At 30.6% G+C, this 14,774-nt stretch overlaps 1 protein-coding gene across 2 annotated transcripts in view; it reads right to left on the minus strand.

Moving 5' to 3' along the window:
* LOC142352986 (uncharacterized) overlaps positions 1-14,774 on the minus strand; it is a 64,338-nt gene that overhangs the window by 31,900 nt on the left and 17,664 nt on the right. For both annotated transcript variants that reach the window (XM_075405155.1, XM_075405153.1), the window contains exon 3: positions 1,208-1,342. In XM_075405155.1, coding sequence (XP_075261270.1) covers positions 1,208-1,342 — 135 coding nt within the window. The remainder of the gene's footprint in view (positions 1-1,207; positions 1,343-14,774) is intronic.

Raw genomic sequence — 14,774 nt, forward strand, 5'->3', positions numbered from 1 at the left:
AATTACGGGTAAAATATCGTTAGTTAATTACAGGTCAGATATCGTTAGTTAATTACAGGTCAAATATGAAATTACGGGTGTCAAGGGAATAAAAGGGATTGGTGTCCCAAAATCTTTTTTTTAAAGAATTTGTTATGACCTTACTGGCTTCGATACCGGTTTTTCACAAAAAAAAAATTAATTTGGTTTTTGTCATTTTGACGTCCTTTTTGTAGATGCACGAAATATTCTGGATAATTGCAGGTCTTCCCTGGAAGCCCTGGTCTCGAAGGTTTCCTCTTCATGTATAAAGGACCCTATTTAAATAGTTCTTTTTGTAATTAATGCCTTTCATGACATTGAATGTAATTTTATTTCGAAAAAAAATTAAAAGTATTAAATACTTTAGCACTTCGCTTTTTTGTCTACTTGTTACCTAGTCTTATTAATGAATGGCCACGTACTATTTTATAGCTGTTTGAAGAAGGCGCAATCGAATAAATTTTGAGGGCCAAAATATGGCTTGACGGTTTTGACAGCGTTTTCTGGCAAGTTTCAACTGAAATTTTGTTTGTTTTTTTTGTTGTTCTTTTTTGCCGCTTTAAAAAATGAATAAGGACAGATCCTAATGCCCTTCTATGGAAGCAGTGGTAATCGTAAAATTGTGGTAATATTAACTGATTCCTAAAGGTATCTATTACTTTGAAGTTAACTGTTTCAAAAAAGTAAGTTAATTTTTTACTTTACTGTTTTTGTTCTTTTTTGTATAATTGTTATCAAACCCTTTTATGGACTTGTCGCATATGTTTACTGGTGATTTATAAGTTATTTTTGTTTAGTTTTAGGTTTATCTGACGGTATGTTGACTTTTTTATTAAATTTAGTTTTTAAGAGGGACATAAATTTTTTGATGTAATTAATGTTTGTTGTTGTTGTTGTTTGATTTTGCTGTTCGTCTTGACTCGCTTTCTAAATATTGACATATTACAGCAATCTAATGCATCAATTTTTACTCCACTGAGTTATTTGCTTTGGAGGCTATCATAACCTTCATAAAGAATTTTATGAAAAAGACTTGGGCTTTTTTGGGATTCGCAAAAAATAATTTTTGGGTTTTTCTATCTGTTCCTCATTTGGTAGACAATTATGCCAAAATTGTGGATGGGCGGAGTCGGAACCTTATGTGCCATCGCACATTACCGAGCCGCCTTGTTATGATCTAGCATACCTTATCAAGGAGTATTTTTGATATTTCTTCATCCCCCCTCTGACACGAGTAGTGTAGACAAGTCCAGCCATCTTTAGCTTCTTTCGCACAATTCGCCCCTCTATTAACTAGCGTCTCAACCACTGAGTGCTTACCCTGAAATTAACATGAGCCACTCAGTTTTTTTTTAAAATTTTTTGCCCACTTTATCCAGATATTACTAGCGGGTTTTTCTTGACATCTGAAATAATTTATCTTTACTAGGATTTTGCTGGTCTTTTTCTCTACGTTTGTTCACCAATACATTCTTGTAGTTGACTGATCAGCAAAAATCAAAATCTGATCATAATTGAGCCTAATCATAGGTCATTATGCGATTGTCTAGCGCAGTTTTGACTGAACGGAAAAACCATAAGCTGAATTTGGAGAAAAAAGAACGAAAAAGAAACGAAGAAAATTATAACTTGAACACAAAAATGGAACCAGGCTGCAGTTTGACAAGAGAGGGAGATAATCACTGATGAACTGTCATGCGAACGTTTAAAAAGTATCGGAAAGAGTTAAAAGGTCAAAGTTCAAACGTAACGAATCAAGCACATTTGAGCCTTTTTTGCGACCGTTCGCTTGCGTTTTGCAAATTTACGTAAGTCTATAGCATGCATATATAGTCTGTCCCATAAACTGGAAATAAGCGAACGTTCGAAAAACGTCAAAAAAGTTTAATTGAGCATCAATGTGCGTACAGTGCATTGTTTCGTCAGCCATTTTTACTGATCAGTGAAAATCATATCCTGTACATTTATGAAATTCATTAGTTCACAACTGCATTTTGACTGATCGGTGAAAATCATAACCTGTACATTTATGAAATTCATTAGTTCACAACTGCATTTTGACTGATCAGTGAAAATCATAACCTGTACATTTAGAAATTCATTAGTTCACAACTGCATTTTGACTGATCAGTGAAAATCATAACCTGTACATTTATGAAATTCATTAGTTCACAACTGCATTTTGACTGATCAGTGAAAATCATAGCCTGTACATTTATGAAATTCAATAGTTCACAACTGCATTTTGACTGATCAGTGAAAATCATAGTCTGTACATCTATGAAGTTCATTAGTTCACAACTGCATTTTGACTGATCAGTGAACATCATAACCTGTACATTTATGAAATTCACTAGTTCACAACTGCATTTTGACTGATCAGTGAAAATCATAACCTGTACATTTAGAAATTCATTATTTTGCAACTGCATTTTGACTGATCAGTGAAAATCATAGCCTGTACATTTTTGAAATTTATAATTTTGCAGCTGCATTTTGACTGATCAGTGAAAATCATAACCTGTACATTTATGAAATTCATTATTTTGCAACTGCATTTTGACTGATCAGTGAAAATCATAGCCTGTACATTTATGAAATTTATTACTTTGCAACTGCATTTTGACTGATCAGTGAAAATCATAACCTGTACATTTATGAAATTCATTATTTTGCAACTGCATTTTGACTGATCATTGAAAATCATAACCTGTACATTTATGAAATTCAATAGTTCACAACTGCATTTTGACTGATCAGTGAAAATCATAACCTGTACATTTATGAAATTCAATAGTTCACAACTGCATTTTGACTGATCAGTGAAAATCATAAGCTGTACATTTATGAAATTCATTAGTTCACAACTGCATTTTGACTGATCAGTGAAAATCATAACCTGTACATTTATGAAATTCATTTATTCACAACTGCATTTCGACTGATCAGTGAAAATCATAACCTGTACATTTAGAAATTCATTAGTTCACAACTGCATTTTGGCTGATCAGTGAAAATCATAACCTTTACATTTAGAAATTCATTAGTTCACAACTGCATTTTGACTGATCAGTGAAAATCATAACCTGTACATTTATGAAATTCATTTTTTTGCAACTGCATTTTGACTGATCAGTGAAAATCATAGCCTGTACATTTATGAAATTTATTACTTTGCAACTGCATTTTGACTGATCAGTGAAAATCATAACCTGTACATTTATGAAATTCATTATTTTGCAACTGCATTTTGACTGATCATTGAAAATCATAACCTGTACATTTATGAAATTCAATAGTTCACAACTGCATTTTGACTGATCAGTGAAAATCATAACCTGTACATTTATGAAATTCAATAGTTCACAACTGCATTTTGACTGATCAGTGAAAATCATAAGCTGTACATTTATGAAATTCATTAGTTCACAACTGCATTTTGACTGATCAGTGAAAATCATAACCTGTACATTTATGAAATTCATTAGTTCACAACTGCATTTTGACTGATCAGTGAAAATCATAACCTGTACATTTAGAAATTCATTAGTTCACAACTGCATTTTGGCTGATCAGTGAAAATCATAACCTTTACATTTAGAAATTCATTAGTTCACAACTGCATTTTGACTGATCAGTGAAAATCATAACCTGTACATTTATGAAATTCATTAGTTCACAACTGCATTTTGACTGATCAGTGAAAATCATAGCCTGTACATTTATGAAATTCAATAGTTCACAACTGCATTTTGACTGATCAGTGAAAATCATAGTCTGTACATTTATGAAGTTCAATAGTTCACAACTGCATTTTGACTGATCAGTGAACATCATAACCTGTACATTTATGAAATTCACTAGTTCACAACTGCATTTTGACTGATCAGTGAAAATCATAGCCTGTACATTTATGAAATTCATTATTTTGCAACTGCATTTTGACTGATCAGTGAAAATCATAACCTGTACATTTAGAAATTCATTATTTTGCAACTGCATTTTGACTGATCAGTGAAAATCATAACCTGTACATTTAGAAATTCATTATTTTGCAACTGCATTTTGACTGATCAGTGAAAATCATAACCTGTACATTTATGAAATTCATTAGTTCACAGCTGCATTTTGACTGATCAGTGAAAATCATAACCTGTACATTTATGAAATTCATTAGTTCACAGCTGCATTTTGACTGATCAGTGAAAATCATAGCCTGTACATTTATGAAGTTCAATAGTTCACAACTGCATTTTGACTGCTCAGTGAAAATCATAACCTGTACATTTATGAAATTCATTAGTTCACAACTGCATTTTGACTGATCAGTGAAAATCATAGCCTGTACATTTATGAAACTCAATAGTTCACAACTGCATTTTGACTGATCAGTGAAAATCATAGCCTGTACATTTATGAAATTCAATAGTTCACAACTGCATTTTGACTGATCAGTGAAAATCATAGTCTGTACATCTATGAAGTTCATTAGTTCACAACTGCATTTTGACTGATCAGTGAACATCATAACCTGTACATTTATGAAATTCACTAGTTCACAACTGCATTTTGACTGATCAGTGAAAATCATAACCTGTACATTTAGAAATTCATTATTTTGCAACTGCATTTTGACTGATCAGAGAAAATCATAGCCTGTACATTTTTGAAATTTATAATTTTGCAGCTGCATTTTGACTGATCAGTGAAAATCATAACCTGTACATTTATGAAATTCATTATTTTGCAACTGCATTTTGACTGATCAGTGAAAATCATAGCCTGTACATTTATGAAATTTATTACTTTGCAACTGCATTTTGACTGATCAGTGAAAATCATAACCTGTACATTTATGAAATTCATTATTTTGCAACTGCATTTTGACTGATCAGTGAAAATCATAACCTGTACATTTAGAAATTCATTATTTTGCAACTGCATTTTGACTGATCAGTGAAAATCATAGCCTGTACATTTTTGAAATTTATAATTTTGCAGCTGCATTTTGACTGATCAGTGAAAATCATAACCTGTACATTTATGAAATTCATTATTTTGCAACTGCATTTTGACTGATCATTGAAAATCATAACCTGTACATTTATGAAATTCAATAGTTCACAACTGCATTTTGACTGATCAGTGAAAATCATAACCTGTACATTTATGAAATTCAATAGTTCACAACTGCATTTTGACTGATCAGTGAAAATCATAAGCTGTACATTTTTGAAATTTATAATTTTGCAGCTGCATTTTGACTGATCAGTGAAAATCATAACCTGTACATTTATGAAATTCATTATTTTGCAACTGCATTTTGACTGATCAGTGAAAATCATAGCCTGTACATTTTTGAAATTTATAATTTTGCAGCTGCATTTTGACTGATCAGTGAAAATCATAACCTGTACATTTATGAAATTCATTATTTTGCAACTGCATTTTGACTGATCAGTGAAAATCATAACCTGTACATTTATGAAATTCATTATTTTGCAACTGCATTTTGACTGATCAGTGAAAATCATAACCTGTACATTTAGAAATTCATTATTTTGCAACTGCATTTTGACTGATCAGTGAAAATCATAGCCTGTACATTTTTGAAATTTATAATTTTGCAGCTGCATTTTGACTGATCAGTGAAAATCATAACCTGTACATTTATGAAATTCATTATTTTGCAACTGCATTTTGACTGATCATTGAAAATCATAACCTGTACATTTATGAAATTCAATAGTTCACAACTGCATTTTGACTGATCAGTGAAAATCATAACCTGTACATTTATGAAATTCAATAGTTCACAACTGCATTTTGACTGATCAGTGAAAATCATAAGCTGTACATTTATGAAATTCATTAGTTCACAACTGCATTTTGACTGATCAGTGAAAATCATAACCTGTACATTTATGAAATTCATTAGTTCACAACTGCATTTTGACTGATCAGTGAAAATCATAACCTGTACATTTAGAAATTCATTGGTTCACAACTGCATTTTGGCTGATCAGTGAAAATCATAACCTTTACATTTAGAAATTCATTAGTTCACAACTGCATTTTGACTGATCAGTGAAAATCATAACCTGTACATTTATGAAATTCATTGGTTCACAACTGCATTTTGACTGATCAGTGAAAATCATAGCCTGTACATTTATGAAATTCAATAGTTCACAACTGCATTTTGACTGATCAGTGAAAATCATAGTCTGTACATTTATGAAGTTCAATAGTTCACAACTGCATTTTGACTGATCAGTGAACATCATAACCTGTACATTTATGAAATTCACTAGTTCACAACTGCATTTTGACTGATCAGTGAAAATCATAGCCTGTACATTTATGAAATTCATTATTTTGCAACTGCATTTTGACTGATCAGTGAAAATCATAACCTGTACATTTAGAAATTCATTATTTTGCAACTGCATTTTGACTGATCAGTGAAAATCATAACCTGTACATTTAGAAATTCATTATTTTGCAACTGCATTTTGACTGATCAGTGAAAATCATAACCTGTACATTTATGAAATTCATTAGTTCACAGCTGCATTTTGACTGATCAGTGAAAATCATAACCTGTACATTTATGAAATTCATTAGTTCACAGCTGCATTTTGACTGATCAGTGAAAATCATAGCCTGTACATTTATGAAGTTCAATAGTTCACAACTGCATTTTGACTGCTCAGTGAAAATCATAACCTGTACATTTATGAAATTCATTAGTTCACAACTGCATTTTGACTGATCAGTGAAAATCATAGCCTGTACATTTATGAAACTCAATAGTTCACAACTGCATTTTGACTGATCAGTGAAAATCATAGTCTGTACATCTATGAAGTTCATTAGTTCACAACTGCATTTTGACTGATCAGTGAACATCATAACCTGTACATTTATGAAATTCACTAGTTCACAACTGCATTTTGACTGATCAGTGAAAATCATAGCCTGTACATTTATGAAATTAATTATTTTGCAACTGCATTTTGACTGATCAGTGAAAATCATAACCTGTACATTTAGAAATTCATTATTTTGCAACTGCATTTTGACTGATCAGTGAAAATCATAACCTGTACATTTAGAAATTCATAATTTTGCAACTGCATTTCGACTGATCAGTGAAAATCATAGCCTGTACATTTTTGAAATTTATAATTTTGCAGCTGCATTTTGACTGATCAATGAAAATCATAACCTGTACATTTATGAAATTCATTATTTTGCAACTGCATTTTGACTGATCAGTGAAAATCATAGCCTGTACATTTATGAAATTTATTATTTTGCAACTGCATTTTGACTGATCAGTGAAAATCATAACCTGTACATTTATGAAATTCATTATTTTGCAACTGCATTTTGACTGATCAGTGAAAATCATAACCTGTACATTTATGAAATTCATTAGTTCACAACTGCATTTTGACTGATCAGTGAAAATCATAGCCTGTACATTTATGAAATTTATAATTTTGCAACTGCATTTTGACTGATCAGTGAAAATCATAACCTGTACATTTATGAAATTCATTATTTTGCAACTGCTTTTTGACTGATCAGTGAAAACCATAGCCTGTACATTTATGAAATTCAATAGTTCACAACTGCATTTTGACTGATCAGTGAAAATCATAGCCTGTACATTTTTGAAATTTATAATTTTGCAACTGCATTTTGACTGATCAGTGAAAATCATAACCTGTACATTTATGAAATTCATTAGTTCACAACTGCATTTTGACTGATCAGTGAAAATCATAACCTGTACATTTAGAAATTCATTAGTTCACAACTGCATTTTGACTGATCAGTGAAAATCATAACCTTTACATTTAGAAATTCATTAGTTCACAACTGCATTTTGACTGATCAGTGAAAATCATAACCTGTACATTTATGAAATTCATTAGTTCACAACTGCATTTTGACTGATCAGTGAAAATCATAGCCTGTACATTTATGAAATTCAATAGTTCACAACTGCATTTTGACTGATCAGTGAAAATCATAGTCTCTACATCTATGAAGTTCATTAGTTCACAACTGCATTTTGACTGATCAGTGAACATCATAACCTGTACATTTATGAAATTCACTAGTTCACAACTGCATTTTGATTGATCAGTGAAAATCATAGCCTGTACATTTATGAAATTCATTATTTTGCAACTGCATTTTGACTGATCAGTGAAAATCATAACCTGTACATTTAGAAATTCATTATTTTGCAACTGCATTTTGACTGATCAGTGAAAATCATAACCTGTACATTTAGAAGTTCATTATTTTGCAACTGCATTTTGACTGATCAGTGAAAATCATCGCCTGTACATTTTTGAAATTTATAATTTTGCAGCTGCATTTTGACTGATCAGTGAAAATCATAACCTGTACATTTATGAAATTCATTATTTTGCAACTGCATTTTGACTGATCAGTGAAAATCATAGCTGGTACATTTATGAAATTTATTATTTTGCAACTGCATTTTGACTGATCAGTGAAAATCATAACCTGTACATTTATGAAATTCATTATTTTGCAACTGCATTTTGACTGATCAGTGAAAATCATAACCTGTACATTTATGAAATTCAATAGTTCACAACTGCATTTTGACTGATCAGTGAAAATCATAACCTGTACATTTATGAAATTCAATAGTTCACAACTGCATTTTGACTGATCAGTGAAAATCATAAGCTGTACATTTATGAAATTCATTAGTTCACAACTGTCTTTTGACTGATCAGTGAAAATCATAACCTGTACATTTATTAAATTCATTAGTTCACAACTGCATTCTGACTGATCAGTGAAAATCATAACCTTTACATTTAGAAATTCATTAGTTCACAACTGCATTTTGGCTGATCAGTGAAAATCATAACCTTTACATTTAGAAATTCATTAGTTCACAACTGCATTTTGACTGATCAGTGAAAATCATAACCTGTACATTTATGAAATTCAATAGTTCACAACTGCATTTTGACTGATCAGTGAAAATCATAGCCTGTACATTTTTGAAATTTATAATTTTGCAACTGCATTTTGACTGATCAGTGAAAATCATAACCTGTACATTTATGAAATTCATTAGTTCACAACTGCATTTTGACTGATCAGTGAAAATCATAACCTGTACATTTAGAAATTCATTAGTTCACAACTGCATTTTGACTGATCAGTGAAAATCATAACCTTTACATTTAGAAATTCATTAGTTCACAACTGCATTTTGACTGATCAGTGAAAATCATAGCCTGTACATTTTTGAAATTTATAATTTTGCAACTGCATTTTGACTGATCAGTGAAAATCATAACCTGTACATTTATGAAATTCATTAGTTCACAACTGCATTTTGACTGATCAGTGAAAATCATAACCTGTACATTTAGAAATTCATTAGTTCACAACTGCATTTTGACTGATCAGTGAAAATCATAACCTTTACATTTAGAAATTCATTAGTTCACAACTGCATTTTGACTGATCAGTGAAAATCATAACCTGTACATTTATGAAATTCATTAGTTCACAACTGCATTTTGACTGATCAGTGAAAATCATAGCCTGTACATTTATGAAATTCAATAGTTCACAACTGCATTTTGACTGATCAGTGAAAATCATAGTCTCTACATCTATGAAGTTCATTAGTTCACAACTGCATTTTGACTGATCAGTGAACATCATAACCTGTACATTTATGAAATTCACTAGTTCACAACTGCATTTTGACTGATCAGTGAAAATCATAGCCTGTACATTTATGAAATTCATTATTTTGCAACTGCATTTTGACTGATCAGTGAAAATCATAACCTGTACATTTAGAAATTCATTATTTTGCAACTGCATTTTGACTGATCAGTGAAAATCATAACCTGTACATTTAGAAATTCATTATTTTGCAACTGCATTTTGACTGATCAGTGAAAATCATCGCCTGTACATTTTTGAAATTTATAATTTTGCAGCTGCATTTTGACTGATCAGTGAAAATCATAACCTGTACATTTATGAAATTCATTATTTTGCAACTGCATTTTGACTGATCAGTGAAAATCATAGCTGGTACATTTATGAAATTTATTATTTTGCAACTGCATTTTGACTGATCAGTGAAAATCATAACCTGTACATTTATGAAATTCATTATTTTGCAACTGCATTTTGACTGATCAGTGAAAATCATAACCTGTACATTTATGAAATTCAATAGTTCACAACTGCATTTTGACTGATCAGTGAAAATCATAACCTGTACATTTATGAAATTCAATAGTTCACAACTGCATTTTGACTGATCAGTGAAAATCATAAGCTGTACATTTATGAAATTCATTAGTTCACAACTGTCTTTTGACTGATCAGTGAAAATCATAACCTGTACATTTATGAAATTCATTAGTTCACAACTGCATTCTGACTGATCAGTGAAAATCATAACCTTTACATTTAGAAATTCATTAGTTCACAACTGCATTTTGGCTGATCAGTGAAAATCATAACCTTTACATTTAGAAATTCATTAGTTCACAACTGCATTTTGACTGATCAGTGAAAATCATAACCTGTACATTTATGAAATTCATTAGTTCACAACTGCATTTTGACTGATCAGTGAAAATCATAGCCTGTACATTTATGAAATTCAATAGTTCACAACTGCATTTTGACTGATCAGTGAAAATCATAGTCTGTACATTTATGAAGTTCATTAGTTCACAACTGCATTTTGACTGATCAGTGAACATCATAACCTGTACATTTATGAAATTCACCAGTTCACAACTGCATTTTGACTGATCAGTGAAAATCATAGCCTGTACATTTATGAAATTCATTATTTTGCAACTGCATTTTGACTGATCAGTGAAAATCATAACCTGTACATTTAGAAATTCATTATTTTGCAACTGCATTTTGACTGATCAGTGAAAATCATTACCTGTACATTTAGAAATTCATTATTTTGCAACTGCATTTTGACTGATCAGTGAAAATCATAGCTTGTACATTTATGAAATTTATTATTTTGCAACTGCATTTTGACTGATCAGTGAAAATCATAACCTGTACATTTATGAAATTCATTATTTTGCAACTGCATTTTGACTGATCAGTGAAAATCATAACCTGTACATTTATGAAATTCAATAGTTCACAACTGCATTTTGACTGATCAGTGAAAATCATAACCTGTACATTTATGAAATTCATTAGTTCACAACTGCATTTTGACTGATCAGTGAAAATCATAACCTGTACATTTAGAAATTCATTAGTTCACAACTGCATTTTGACTGATCAGTGAAAATCATAACCTTTACATTTATGAAATTCATTAGTTCACAACTGCATTTTGACTGATCAGTGAAAATCATAGCCTGTACATTTATGAAATTTATAATTTTGCAACTGCATTTTGACTGATCAGTGAAAATCATAATCTGTACATTTATGAAATTCATTATTTTGCAACTGCATTTTGACTGATCAGTGAAAATCATAGCCTGTACATTTATATTTATGATATTCAATAGTTCACAACTGCATTTTGACTGATCAGTGAAAATCATAAGCTGTACATTTATGAAATTCATTAGTTCACAACTGCCTTTTGACTGATCAGTGAAAATCATAACCTGTACATTTATGAAATTCATTAGTTCACAACTGCATTTTGACTGATCAGTGAAAATCATAACCTGTACATTTAGAAATTCATTAGTTCACAACTGCATTTTGACTGATCAGTGAAAATCATAACCTTTACATTTATGAAATTCATTAGTTCAAAACTGCATTTTGACTGATCAGTGAAAATCATAGCCTGTACATTTATGAAATTTATAATTTTGCAACTGCATTTTGACTGATCAGTGAAAATCATAATCTGTACATTTATGAAATTCATTATTTTGCAACTGCATTTTGACTGATCAGTGAAAATCATAGCCTGTACATTTATGAAATTCAATAGTTCACAACTGCATTTTAACTGATCAGTGAAAATCATAGCCTGTACATTTTTGAAATTTATAATTTTGCAACTGCATTTTGACTGATCAGTGAAAATCATAACCTGTACATTTTTGAAATTCGTTATTTTGCAACTGCATTTTGACTGATCAGTGAAAATCATAGCCTGTACATTTATGAAATTTATTATTTTGCAACTGCATTTTGACTGATCAGTGAAAATCATAACCTGTACATTTATGAAATTCATTATTTTGCAACTGCATTTTGACTGATCAGTGAAAATCATAGCCTGTACATTTTTGAAATTTATAATTTTGCAACTGCATTTTGACTGATCAGTGAAAATCATAACCTGTACATTTTTGAAATTCGTTATTTTGCAACTGCATTTTGACTGATCAGTGAAAATCATAGCCTGTACATTTATGAAATTCATTATTTTGCAACTGCATTTTGACTGATCAGTGAAAATCATAACCTGTACATTTATGAAATTCAATAGTTCACAACTGCATTTTGACTGATCAGTGAAAATCATAACCTGTACATTTATGGAATTCAATAGTTCACAACTGCATTTTGACTGATCAGTGAAAATCATAACCTGTACATTTTTGAAATTCGTTATTTTGCAACTGCATTTTGACTGATCAGTGAAAATCATAGCCTGTACATTTATGAAATTCATTATTTTGCAACTGCATTTTGACTGATCAGTGAAAATCATAACCTGTACATTTAGAAATTCATTATTTTTCAACTGCATTTTGACTGATCAGTGAAAATCATAACCTGTACATTTATGAAATTCATTATTTTGCAACTGCATTTTGACTGATCAGTGAAAATCATAACCTGTACATTTATGAAATTCAATAGTTCACAACTGCATTTTGACTGATCAGTGAAAATCATAACCTGTACATTTAGAAATTCATTAGTTCACAACTGCATTTTGACTGATCAGTGAAAATCATAACCTTTACATTTATGAAATTCATTAGTTCACAACTGCATTTTGACTGATCAGTGAAAATCATAGCCTGTACATTTATGAAATTTATAATTTTGCAACTGCATTTTGACTGATCAGTGAAAATCATAACCTGTACATTTAGAAATTCATTATTTTTCAACTGCATTTTGACTGATCAGTGAAAATCATAACCTGTACATTTATGAAATTCATTATTTTGCAACTGCATTTTGACTGATCAGTGAAAATCATAACCTGTACATTTAGAAATTCATTAGTTCACAACTGCATTTTGACTGATCAGTGAAAATCATAACCTTTACATTTATGAAATTCATTAGTTCACAACTGCATTTTGACTGATCAGTGAAAATCATAACCTGTACATTTATGGAATTCAATAGTTCACAACTGCATTTTGACTGATCAGTGAAAATCATAACCTGTACATTTTTGAAATTCGTTATTTTGCAACTGCATTTTGACTGATCAGTGAAAATCATAGCCTGTACATTTATGAAATTCATTATTTTGCAACTGCATTTTGACTGATCAGTGAAAATCATAACCTGTACATTTAGAAATTCATTATTTTTCAACTGCATTTTGACTGATCAGTGAAAATCATAACCTGTACATTTATGAAATTCATTATTTTGCAACTGCATTTTGACTGATCAGTGAAAATCATAACCTTTACATTTATGAAATTCATTAGTTCACAACTGCATTTTGACTGATCAGTGAAAATCATAGCCTGTACATTTATGAAATTCATTATTTTGCAACTGCATTTTGACTGATCAGTGAAAATCATAACCTGTACATTTAGAAATTCATTATTTTTCAACTGCATTTTGACTGATCAGTGAAAATCATAACCTGTACATTTATGAAATTCATTATTTTGCAACTGCATTTTGACTGATCAGTGAAAATCATAACCTGTACATTTAGAAATTCATTAGTTCACAACTGCATTTTGACTGATCAGTGAAAATCATAACCTGTACATTTATGGAATTCAATAGTTCACAACTGCATTTTGACTGATCAGTGAAAATCATAACCTTTACATTTATGAAATTCATTAGTTCACAACTGCATTTTGACTGATCAGTGAAAATCATAGCCTGTACATTTATGAAATTCATTATTTTGCAACTGCATTTTGACTGATCAGTGAAAATCATAACCTGTACATTTAGAAATTCATTATTTTTCAACTGCATTTTGACTGATCAGTGAAAATCATAACCTGTACATTTATGAAATTCATTATTTTGCAACTGCATTTTGACTGATCAGTGAAAATCATAACCTGTACATTTAGAAATTCATTAGTTCACAACTGCATTTTGACTGATCAGTGAAAATCATAACCTTTACATTTATGAAATTCATTAGTTCACAACTGCATTTTGACTGATCAGTGAAAATCATAACCTGTACATTTATGGAATTCAATAGTTCACAACTGCATTTTGACTGATCAGTGAAAATCATAACCTGTACATTTTTGAAATTCGTTATTTTGCAACTGCATTTTGACTGATCAGTGAAAATCATAGCCTGTACATTTATGAAATTCATTATTTTGCAACTGCATTTTGACTGATCAGTGAAAATCATAACCTGTACATTTAGAAATTCATTATTTTTCAACTGCATTTTGACTGATCAGTGAAAATCATAACCTGTACATTTATGAAATTCATTATTTTGCAACTGCATTTTGACTGAT

This window comes from Convolutriloba macropyga, chromosome 14, assembly GCF_964194025.1.
Source record: "Convolutriloba macropyga chromosome 14, txConMacr16.3, whole genome shotgun sequence".
In the NCBI taxonomy this organism is placed as follows: domain Eukaryota; kingdom Metazoa; phylum Xenacoelomorpha; order Acoela; family Convolutidae; genus Convolutriloba; species Convolutriloba macropyga.